This window comes from Schistosoma haematobium, chromosome 5, assembly GCF_000699445.3.
Source record: "Schistosoma haematobium chromosome 5, whole genome shotgun sequence".
In the NCBI taxonomy this organism is placed as follows: Eukaryota; Metazoa; Platyhelminthes; class Trematoda; order Strigeidida; family Schistosomatidae; genus Schistosoma; species Schistosoma haematobium.
In genome coordinates this window covers 14,528,006-14,540,630 of record NC_067200.1, presented here as the reverse complement: position 1 = coordinate 14,540,630, position 12,625 = coordinate 14,528,006, and the positions used below count along the sequence as shown (strand labels likewise).

At 36.8% G+C, this 12,625-nt stretch overlaps 1 protein-coding gene across 1 annotated transcript in view; it reads right to left on the bottom strand.

Moving 5' to 3' along the window:
- The window catches only part of TM9SF3_13 (Transmembrane 9 super member 3), a 28,507-nt gene extending 18,268 nt beyond the window's left edge, over nt 1-10,239 (bottom strand). The window contains exons 1-4 of the mRNA XM_051217551.1: nt 9,964-10,239; nt 9,790-9,925; nt 6,371-6,512; nt 1,072-1,265 (exon numbers count right to left, since the gene is read on the bottom strand). Coding sequence (XP_051064966.1) covers nt 1,072-1,265; nt 6,371-6,512; nt 9,790-9,925; nt 9,964-10,136 — 645 coding nt within the window. The 5' untranslated portion in view covers nt 10,137-10,239. The remainder of the gene's footprint in view (nt 1-1,071; nt 1,266-6,370; nt 6,513-9,789; nt 9,926-9,963) is intronic.
- Between the last annotated feature and the right edge of the window lie 2,386 nt (nt 10,240-12,625).

The window sequence follows — 12,625 nt, the reverse complement described above, 5'->3', positions numbered from 1 at the left end:
TAATCATGTGGTTGTTGGCTAACAATGTGAGTCACCTGATTCTAAAATAGTGGTGATATATAAAAGCGATGAACACATGATAAGCGGATTGTCAAACGAATATAATTTACATGAAATGATAACGGAAAAATATTCAAATCAATGGTCATGGTATGAGTAGACAGAAGTAAAACTTCTATTTTAAATTCTGTGTAGTCGTACCAACTATCCATCAAGTGTGTCAAGATAGAGTTACGTGTTGTCTTTGTCTGACTCTATCCAAAACAAACTGGGAGATGTACACTCATTCTTTGGTTAAGTTGCCTGGTAGTACAACTAATATAGCTATCGCCACGGGAGCAGCTGAATTTTAAGATGCGCATTAAGGAGGTAAACTCAAGTAACTTATCCTGGTCTACTAAAAAATTTCAACGCAAGGTTGGCTGTATAAAATGTTCTATTAACTGCTCTAGCTAATTTATCATGCGGGACTGAAAAACAAATCAAGATCCATTATAAACAGAGATGGATGGTGGCTAGCATTCAAAACCAGGTCGCGTGTTTCATCACACTAGAGACTCGTCAGTTGGGTGTACCCAGAGTTAATTTTCACTCCGAGACTCGAACCCAATACTGAGTGCGTTATTCACTTAGCCAGCAAGTCCAGATAGCCCCTGGCTTATGCTATGCGGTGAATTTTAAGTCATTTGTATTGCTTGTTTGAATCTCCACACAGATGTTGAGGACTGTTAGCCACCATCCATCTCCGCTTATAATGCTTGTAACTCAATGGCAATATCGAGACAATCCTTTTTGATGGAGTTTTATTCCCTGAGCTGGATGGTTTGGTCGTGGAGCTTTCATCGTTATTCTGAACGACATCATTAGCACAAGCTTCAGGTAGAAGCGAAGAGTTCGAAGTTCTCCGCACAAGATGCAAATACGCAAATACGTAAATACAAAAGACTGATCAATTGCAGTCCTTAACATATTAATAGGAAGATTCAAACAACCAGTAAATGATGAATTAAGTCAAGATCCTCCAGACAATTTAATCCCATCGAAATAATCATAAGAAAATGAATTACTCACCTCTAAATTTGATGCCAGTAACAATTTTGAGTCGAATAAACTTGGTTCTATTGTCGATTGATTGTTATTTCGTAAAAATTGTAATAAAACATTTAAAATTGAACTGTCACCTTGTGACAGTTTATTTGAACATTTCTTATCTTGATGTTCATCATTAGTAGGACTAGATGGAACAGCCTCAACTTCGACATATTCTAAAATAATAGAATAGAAATACACTATTACTAATTGCTTGTATAGTTGTGACTGACTCAGTGATTTGGAAATTAAAGCTGGTTAGTCACTGAGTAATGACCAATGCCATGTTTGCCTAATCCTCTTGGCAATGATCAGATTCTACCTATCGAGTTGCAGTCTGACCACTGGTCTAAATGACTGGACATCGTGAGCACTATATTGAGATGCTAGGTCAATGGAATTTAATCAATGCTAAAAGACTACACAATAACGACAGTGATCACTACTCAGTGATCAATCACTTGTAAATATCTTATATCTATAAGACGTCAGTCATGGCGAAAATCTCTAAGTGGTAATATCTCAGACTGTGTAATACGGTGATATGAGATAAAATCCGCCAGGAAGCATCACATCCCCCAAGTTTACAAGCACACTTTAGTGACGAGTAAAAAAATAGCACGAAACCCATATGCTCCCTAGTTAAGCATTATAATAATCTGATAGTTGATAATCGAATGTTAAGACGAATGAATTATAGGTATTTAGCTTCTTACAAAAATAAGAAAAACTTGACATTCATAAAACGTTTAATGACTACAGTGAATATATAGAAATTACACATAAGAAGGCTAATAATTTTTTTACATGAAACATTATGCCATGAAACTGTCTAAAATCTGGTCAAGTAATTGACTTTAGCAGGCTACTGTTTAACTGGTAATCAGTCGTATTTTAAGACTACTATCCATGTGGCGTCAGAGATATGAATCAAGATCAAAAGATAACAACTTTGCTATAAATAGTTGCAGTTAAAAAACTGTAGATATTTGGAAGTTCTATAACAATTAATGTGCCAGTACTATATTTCAGATTTTGGACAGCAAATATACACCAAATGACTAACGCATGATATACATCCATCGACAAGAGTGATTATATTTGTTCATTGGACTCAAATTTAACTCGTGTCAAGCACAAGCTTATATACTTTGATTTGAGATATACCCTACTTGTATGACGGCTAACTACGCTGCCACGCTGCTCAAACCGGTTCACATAGAGTGAGATTCCAACATGAAAATTATTGATTGAAAGTCAGGTCCTTTAAACACTAATCTATAGCTCTAGTAAAGTGGAAGAAGTCTTGTAGTGATGAACATCAACTACTTAGTTTAAAATCACTTTGGAACAAGACGAACAAATAATTACTAAATAATATTCAATAAACTCAAATGTCATATGATTCACTATGGACTAAACGACAGTCTTCAAGCACTATTTGTTCAACCTGGCACATTAACTATGATACTGATATACCGAGAACAAAAGAATATTATTATTTTAAAATACATTAAAAACTTCTATCTAAAACAATACTCTATATGACTGACTACTACTACTACTATCACTATATAGATCCATATTAGTAAAATATTCACTGTTATAACACGATATAATGTGTTTCTTATTGGAAGCAATTAATCAGAATAATTTGATTTTCAATTGTTCAATATGAGAAATCGACCAATTAAAGTTCAACATAAACAATAAACAAATAGAACTAGTTTACGGAAATGTGTGGAGTTTTATTACTACTCCATAAACAAAGAACAATCGATAAATTAAACTGCTTGGATTAATAAAAAAAAGACCATTTGACTTTAAATTTCCATTTTGTGTTAAACATGTGACTTTAGCAACAGATCACTTGAAACTTAAACGAGTTTTTAATGTAAACTTTTATCATCATTGGATAGCAGTCAGAAGTGACGTAAGGAAAACTATCTAGGACTCGTCAGTTAACTGGATGTATCTTCATCCCAGTGTTGATGTTTACACAAATATTCAAACTAATAGTTTACGCTTCAAATCCTAATGGATTATCCGTTGAGCTAACAATTCTAGGTAGCCATCAACTTATTTAATAGATATGATGTTTACATCCTCTTGATGATAATGATGCAAAACTCCAGAGTATTCCAGTTTGATAACTATCTCTTTCAATATGAGCAAATCGAAATATTAATTGAGGAAATTTATTTGCAGAATAACAGTATTGAATGTCAACTTCCATTAGCTCTGTTCACATCCATCCAAGATGTATATGGAGAAATTATGCAACACGCATCAATAATTACGTTGAGCAGAAAAAAATGTTATCGAGTTTATGAAAACTACTAAACGCCATAGATCGACACGTAGATAACCACTTTACATTGACGTAATGGACAATCTGGAATATTCCTGGATGCTATAACCATGCTAGGTGAAGGTTGAATAGTCGTTTTAACAGAATACGTTAAAACTCAAAAGGCTGGATATTCATTTACCTTCGTCAGATGAATACGGTCAAGTCTGGCTCTACAACAAACCTGAAATCAGTAAGTAAACACTACAGGCTCCCTTATGAAGTTATGTTATCAATGATCCGTTAGCTAATAAACACTGACTGGGTCAAAAGGACAAGCAAACATATCAGCATGAAATCATACGCAGATATATATCTCAACTGATCACACAACACAAACCAATTCAATAAAATGGATGATTTTAAAATATAAGCTAACAAGGAAACGGAAATAAAAATATCCAGTTTCACAAATTAGACGGTGAGTTTTGAGTAATGTTACCGACTCTCGGGCGTACCAGGGCATTTGGAGGCAATGTTACAGAATAGAATAAAAATGTGTGGGTTGAAGTACTGAAAGACTTTAGTAGATAAACATAAACCAATGTCCTTTAAATTACCTAAAAACCACAAAGTAAGCAAGTTACAGTGTAGAACATATTATAACAAGATGGGAAAGTACAAACTGTGATAAGGAAATTATATAGTTTTTATATGAACAAAATTATAGGAGATTTTGGCGTTAGAATAATAGTAACCGATCGTGTAGATAAAAGATGCGATACAAACTAGTGTATAGTTACCTCTATAATTATATGTGAAAAAACAAGAGCAACACTAGTGTGTCAAATAAAGTCTTGACGTAGGACCATTTCCAATAGGCATTCGAAAATGTCATTCCCCTTTTTTTCTCTTATTTTCGTGTAATAACAACTTTTGACAGATGCACTATTGTTTTGTCAAGTTGTTTGAAACTTACTTACTTACTTACGCCCGTTACTCCTAATGGAGCATAGGCCGCAGACCAGCATTCTCCAACCCACTCTGTCTTGGGCCTTCTTTTCTAGTTCCATCCAATTCTTGTTCATTTTTCTCATGTCTATTTCCATTTCTCGGCGTAATGTGTTCTTTGGTTTTCCTCTTTTCCTTTGGCCTTGAGGATTCCATGTGAGAGCTTGTCTTGTGACGCAGTTGGGTGCTTTCCTCAATGTGTGTCATATCCACATCCAGCACTTCTTCCTGATTTCTTCCTCCGCTGGGATCTGGTTTGTTCTTTCCCATAGTTGGTTGTTGCTAATAGTGTCCGGTCAACGGATCCGAAGTATTTTGCCTAGACAACTGTTAATAAACACCTATATTTTCTGGATGATGGCTTTCGTAGTTCTCCAGGTTTCCGCCCCATACAGTAGAACTGTCTTGACATTTCTATTGAAAATCCTGACCTTTGTGTTGGTTGACAGTTGCTTTGAGTTCCAGATGTTCCTCAGTTGTAAATATGCTGCTCTTGCTTTAAAGATCCGCGCCTTCACATTTGCATCAGATCCACCGTGTTCATCAATGATGCTGCCCAGATATGTAAAGGTTTTTACATCTTCCAAATCGTCTCCAGGCGGAGTTTGTTCGAAACTGGCGAAACCAAAGCTTCTAATATGGTATTTAAAGACTGTTTCTTCATGATTTATCGGTAACGTTTTTTTATTTATGAATTTTAACCGTATACCGACTTTTTATTTCACATTGTAGCTCTCTTAAGTGAAAAAACTTGGAATGATATATCATTATTACAGATTCATTCTTGTGTTTTGATCGGTCAGTTAATTGACTACTTTAGACAAAATATCTATGGCAAAAAAGAATACGAGTGTATATTAACTAACCATTCTGGAATGAATAAACCGGGAACCCTAAATGGTAGCCCGATTGTAATGGTAAAAGGATTCAAAGTAACTCGGATATAATGTATAGCTATGTAAATACAAATCAATAACAACATATAATTTTAGTCAGTCAGCTACAACGTAGGACCAGACACATATATGCATCATTTCAAGTTGCCACACCTCATTAACACAACAAGATGAACACCAAATTCATAGAAGTAGTTACTTCATTGATAGTAATATATAAAAGAAAGATTGTGTATAAGTATATAATACAGGAAGAAAGAATAAATTTGTAGAAATAAAGGTATAAAGCAATTTTAATCTCACAGTTTAAGGGAAGAAAGAGAGTGTGTACACCTACGCCGTTGTGATCGATCCTCAGCCATATCATCCACAGTCTCCAACCATTGGTTATGATAGTCGCGCGGACCCCAACCAAGTAGTATGCATCTACCAACATCGCTCACACTAAAGTTAGTCACTTCAAGGACTGATGCCACATTTTAGTTTGGCCGCCCCTAACTTTCTTCCAACCATCCCCAACACTAGTCAGCATTGAGCGTCGTGGTAATCGGTGTTCAGGTATATGTAACACGTGGCTCAACCATCTCAGTCGATGAAGATTTACAACCTCATCAACTGATTTACCATCGTTCTCTAATACCCTGAGTCTAGCCTCACCATCACTTACCCGGTGATCCAGCAGATGTGAGCAATATTTCTAAGATATTTATGATCAAATACTAGTAAATTACGAGTATCTTTTACCCTTAATGGTCACGTTTTGCAGCCGTAAAGTAGAACAGAACGAACTGTTGCGCAGCATACTTGTCCCTTAATTGACAGATGGATATCTCACCTTCGCCATAGGTGACGTAAGTTGACAAAAGGCAAACGAGATTTTTGAAACACATAGTTTAACTCGTTATATCATTGAAAAATAGGAACGAAAACATAATATCCAATGATTGTGGAGGTCAAAAAGTTCGGCTTAACCAACCAATTGTATATCGACAACCCAATTTATTCATAAGTGCTTTGAATATAGTGCAAATACATGAGATTACATTATATTCAGAAGCGATAAAATTTATTTGTTCAACCTCACCTTTAGTGGAATTGAAATCTGATAATGTAAGTGACTGTGTATTTGAACTGCTTTTCATCCAGTTATCTATATCAGTGAAATCTTCATGAACTGATGGAGTGCTATCAGTTTCCGGTAAACTAAGAATATCTGATTCACAGTTCTAAATAAAGATAAAATGAAACCATTTAGGTCATTAAATAACAACGAAATAAGTGATGTGAAATTTTGATACTAATTAAACACATGTTTAAGCAGCCTACATAACAATGTAAACAGATGGCCCAATGAATAAAGCACTCGATATTCAACTAATTGACAAGAAATCCAAACCTGGTTCTGCTTTATTTGCCCTGACTAACCAGCTAGTACCATCATCCCTCATACGAAAGAGTAGAGTTTAAACCGAGTATATGAACTTGCATGTAGCATGTGAGTTACACTGTGGTAATCTACATAAAAACTAGTTTCATTCATAATTTTAAGATAAGCCATCAGTCGTAGTATTTTATCACTATACAAGTGGAAAATGGCGATTGTCGAAACAAGGAAGCAGATTTATACTAATAATTGATAAGTACAGCTACTCAAAAACCATGTACGCAGTAGTCAATACTGAAGTGTACAGAAAAATAATTATAACCTACAAACGGGAATATAAATAGTGAGGATGGTTTATACTTAAAATGGGATCAATAATTCGAGTGCCTATATTACATAATATAGCATTAGTGGTGTCAATCAGTCATTAACACAATCAACATTGTTGACCCTTAAAACTTCTCGAACAATAAACACATTATAACAACTAGAAACTGGTAGTAGATAAGTGTAATACATGAGCTTACAATGTGTGATACGATCAATAAACAATAACAAGGGAAAAAGATCCATGCATATAAACATCCAAATAAATTCATATACATATACAAGGTTGCCCAATCTCACCATTCCATTTGAACTTTGCCATCAATGATATTCTGGAAACAGCCCTGATGGATGTAAGTAATGGTGGTGTGGATCTGTTGCCTGGAGAAAGACTTCTCGACCTTGAGTATGCGGATGATATTGTCTTACTGTGCGATAATGCCCAAGCCATGCAATCCACACTTAATCAGTTGGCAATCAATGTCCGTAGGTACGGTATGTGCTTTGCCCCTTCGACGTGTAAAGTACTTCTACAGGACTGGCAGGATTCTAATCCTGTATTCACCCTGGATGGTGAGCAAATAGAAGTAGTCGAGAAATTCGTGTACCTAGATAGCTGCATAAGTGCTGGTGGTGGCGTGAGTGATGATATCAATGCACGTATAGTGAAAGCCAGAGCGCCTTATGCCAATCTGGGCCACTTTTGGCGCCTCTGTGATGTTAGTCTGGCTGTAAAATGTCGGATCTACAACGCGTCGATGAGAGCAGTTCTGCTCTATGCTTGTGAAACCTGGCCTCTCCGAGTTGAAGATGTCAGACGACTCTCTGTGTTTGATCATCGTTGTCTCCGAAGGACTGCTGACATCCAGTGGCAACACCATGTCAGTAATCCAGAGGTTCGGCATCGTGTGTTCGGGCACAGAGACGATAATCCAGTTGGTGTCACCATCTTGAAACATCGACTTCGGTGGCTTGGACATGTCCTATGAATGTCATCCCAGAGAATTCCACGTCGTGTATTACTTGCCGATTCTGGGACTGGTTGGAAAAAGAGGAGAGGTGGTCAGTGCATGACATGGTGTCGTGGCATGAAAGAAAGCTGCAAAGGACTGGCTTCTGTTGGTCCTTCACGACTCCCTGGCTGGGGTTCGTGAGATGGTGCGACACAGTGGCTAGAGACGTTATCAGATATGACTCAGAATAGAAGCCAGTGGCGATCCTGCTGTAACCTTCTCTTACTTTCTTCATAAAAAGTGGTTGTGTCTTCCTTAGCTGAAAGATTTCTTCTGATTGTACCTTTCCGTTCCCCCCCATCATTACTATTACTATTACTACACTACCTTACACTAATCTGTTCGTTGTTTTTTTTCTCTTCCCATTCTCATTGTTTTGTGTGGCACATATATATTTGGTGCCCTCTTGTACCAATATTTATGTGTTCAAATAAATAAACAAATACGTGTTTATAAATAATTGTATACATACATATATCTCTAACATACCAGGTTCTAAGACACTTATCTGTAAACTCAATTGAGTATCTTGAGATTTTATACTGCGCAACACTTCCTCTGGGAATAAAATCATTCTCTAAACATAGTTTTTTTAAAGGTTGTACTTAAAACAACTAGGAACGTCCCGGAACTCAGCTTCATAACTGTTGGGACTCCACTTACAAAATCATGATGCACTAAGAGACTTCAAACCAATATGAATATTTTTCACTACATTAACATTCACCTTTATATCTCTTTGACCAGTCACTATAAAAACAGATCATTATTGTTACACTTGCTGCAGAAATATTGAATATCAAATGTACTCAAGAGGTCGAAACTAACGTTCCAAAACTAAAACAGAAGTGTGTTAAGTAAACAACAGAATAAGTTTCTATTTTTCATATCGTGTGGAGGTCTACCACACATACACAGGATAGAACATAAAAAACTGAAATGTGATAAATCAGTGCCTACCTTGTAAGTAGTATTAGCTTTGCCTTCCGGAAAATGTCAAATAAAATGACTACCTACCGTCATCTTTGGTCAACTATCTCAACATATATGACAAACTTTTGAACTATATTATCAAGAGATATGATCCTTACAGTTTTTACTAGCAATCATTACTTATGCGTTGAAGATAAACCAAGAAACAAATGCAAACAAACCTATGTATATGTTTGGAACTTATCTATTTCGCATTACATGCGTTATTATTTCATTTAATTACATACATGAATCAGCCTTTTAAAGGATGTTACTCCACCTTTTTCAAATCTAACTTATGTCACACTTTGCCACGAAGTGGAACAGTCAAGAATCTTCGAGTTGAGCGACCGTGTTTACTAGAGCTCAGATAAAAAGCTGCCTGGGAATCCCTTAAAGTGTAAGGGTACCTCAATTTTCTTAACAAAGGTGACTAAACAATGATGCCATAGATACAAAGCCACTTAATATCATCTCTAGCTATTTGAACTTATCTTTTAGTTTAGTCAGTAACTGATCAACATTATAATAGCCAATGAAACAGCGAGACTAAATATTCTTCAGTTTATACAACTTAATTTTTTTCAAATGACTACCTAGTACAATTTCTAATAACAATTTAGTATATGGAAAGTAACGGTGCTTCATCAAGTCCCTAACAATCTGTGTTGTATGAGCAACTGCTAGGAGCATTACACAAAAGTATACTTATTAACAGTAGATGAACAACTACAAATTATTGTGAAGCAAATGGATTATACCGAAGTTTGCCACCAAAACTACATCGAAAGAGGAATACCGACTTACTTCTAAATTAGATACATCTTTAGATGTTAACAACCTGAGTGTTGGTATAAATGAATGTTCCCCAACTTCTGTGCACTTTGTAGCTAAAGGAGATTTTGCTTTACACTTGATACAAACGTAGCAATTTTTACACAACCTATGAGAATAAACGACGATTTATATTCATTAACTTACAAGCACTGCAGGAACTCATCAGACAATAAATCGCCACAATTGGCACAGACGATAAGACAGTTTGGTTGCGGTTGACTTGAAGGATCGCGCTCCATTTCAGATTCAGAATTACTCAGGATATCCCATGAATCTCCAGAGTCGTTAGACAGGCATTCAATAGACTCATCCCCCATTTTGCAGACTATGCAACTCCAGTAAACTCCTGCAACATAGACCAGCTGATTAGAGATTCGTCTAACTACCCTCCTTCAAAATGCTCGATATACAATCTCGTTGTCACTGACTTATATAAACAAACTGATTTATTTGCTCTCATTTCTTGTTGTTGTTTTAGTACGGCTCCAGGTGTTTGTTGCAGTCTGATAATTGATAGTCCAGCCACTCGACTACACTAATTCCAGTTAGGTAGGTTGTTAATTGTGAATTTGTACATCTGTGGTGGACCAAAATACTTATGGCATCTTCAAATTTATTTAACTGATAATTTGTGAGATGAAATTGAAAGAAGGGGAACAGAGATGATAGGAGAGATATAGACTAGTTGTAGTATGCATTAGTGATAAACGTGATAGATTACCAGACATAAAACAAACTCTGCCAGCCCCAAGTAGTTTTAAATGAATGAGATTTTGCTTAACGGGTCTCCGTATCTAGTAGCAGTGGACCACCGATGACTCTAGGTAAGAACTGGGGTATATTTGATGATAAAAGAGAAAACATATTATTAAATTATAGTGAGATACTGTCCTTACTTCCCAAGAATGTGTCAATTTTTCTCTTAGAGTACTCCCAGAAAGTCGCTTGGACTAGCTCAGCCAACAGATAACTTCAGCATTTAACTAATCTTGGTTAACGTAAGAGTTTAGATAATATTTTATCAACAGTCCTAAGTCTTTTTTAACTTGGGAGACCTCTGTAGGGGAATTATTTATGTTGTATTCTCAGCCTATAACATGTGTCAGATTGGCTAGTTTATACTTTAGAGTGTTGTTGTTGTCCACTCGACTTTTAACTCGATCCAGATCTTCCTAAAGTACAAGTTTATTATCTTGTTTACACACTTCTCTCCAGAGTTTTACATCATCAGCGAAAAGTGACAAATCTGACGATACCTGCTGAGGAAGGTCGTTTACATAAACCAAAGAAAAGAGAGGTCCTAGTATCGAACCCTGAAGGACCCCACTAAGACATTCTAGGGCCTGAAAACGTGAAGTCTATCTTGACTTTAAAAATTCGATTGTTAAGATATGAAGTAAGCCAATCGATTTACTGTGACTTCATACCTAGTTGTTTGGACATATTGATAAGACATATATGAATGACCCTATCAAAAGTTTTTGAAAAGTCAAGGTATATGACATCGACCATCCCCTTGAGGTCAAGGTTGGTTGTCCATCCTTCGACCGCGACCAGAAGTTCGATTATACAAAAGTGACCCTTCCTGAAACCGTGCTGTTGGTGTGAAAAGAAGTTTATGGATAACATGCAGCCACGCAAATCACCGTATATCAGGGACTTCATATTTGTAGACGGTATTGAGAGAAGTGATACCGGCCGGTAGCTTGAAGGTTCATTACGTTGGCCTCCTTTGAATATTTCTGTAATATGAGTAGGCTTCCAATTCCCTGTAACTGTACCTCGATTTGGCGAATGTGAGAACATCAGGCTAAGTGGTTTTGCATCATCTAATACTGAAGTCTGTCTTCTCTTATTGCCTTTACGCATTGGTACTTTACTTGTCTGAACTGTCTGTATGTACTATTGTCATTAGTTTGTTGACATTTCACCCTGTAGTGCTTTTTGCGTCTTAGAATTCAAAGTTTGTGACTCTCAATGACTGATAGTACTTGTAATATTTGAGGACTGGTTGTGTGACAGACTGTTTCGTGGCACATAAGATGGTGTGCAGCAAGAAATCCAAGTGTGTGTACGCATCATATTGAGGCGGATCTTCCCAGCCCACCTACTGCAGATTAACCTGTATCAGTGACACATCTAACAGTTGTAATTCCAACGCCTGTTGTTAGCAGAGTGTTTTAGCTCAGTTTCGCTGATAAAACTGAAGGCTAAGACGGCATGATCAATTTTTCCAGAGGAACCACGAGGTTGTCAATCAGTCATTCTCCGTTGGTTAATATGCAATCTAAGCGTGACGGCGTCTGATTATTTCATGTGACATCATGTGGCCTGTCCAGGTGCATCTGAATTCCAGTTGGTAGCCGACTTCTGTTGGAACGAAACGATTCGCGAATAGCAGCCGCCATTTGAAATATAGAGAGATTATATTAATTAGCCAGGGCTTAGTGTCACCGCCGTTTTTGGCTAGTTGCCCCACCTGTTGAGTTCCTATGTCCGTAAATACCAAGGACGGCTTTATGAATTTTCACTCTAGAATATGATAGTTTGTATAGTCATGGTTCGCGTTTTTTAGAACACCCTGAACGACGATATTTCCTCCGCGACGGAACGTCTCACAAGATTCCCCAGGGATATTCCTGATGGGATTGGGCTCAGAATATGGTATATCAGGTAGTATTCTTACATCGCATTCCGATTTCACCAAGTGACTGGTCAGCAGAACATCCCCAAAATCAGCAGTAATACCGGACACTACACGACGGAGTCTCTAATGGTTTTGGTGCTTGAAATCTTCTCGGGTAAG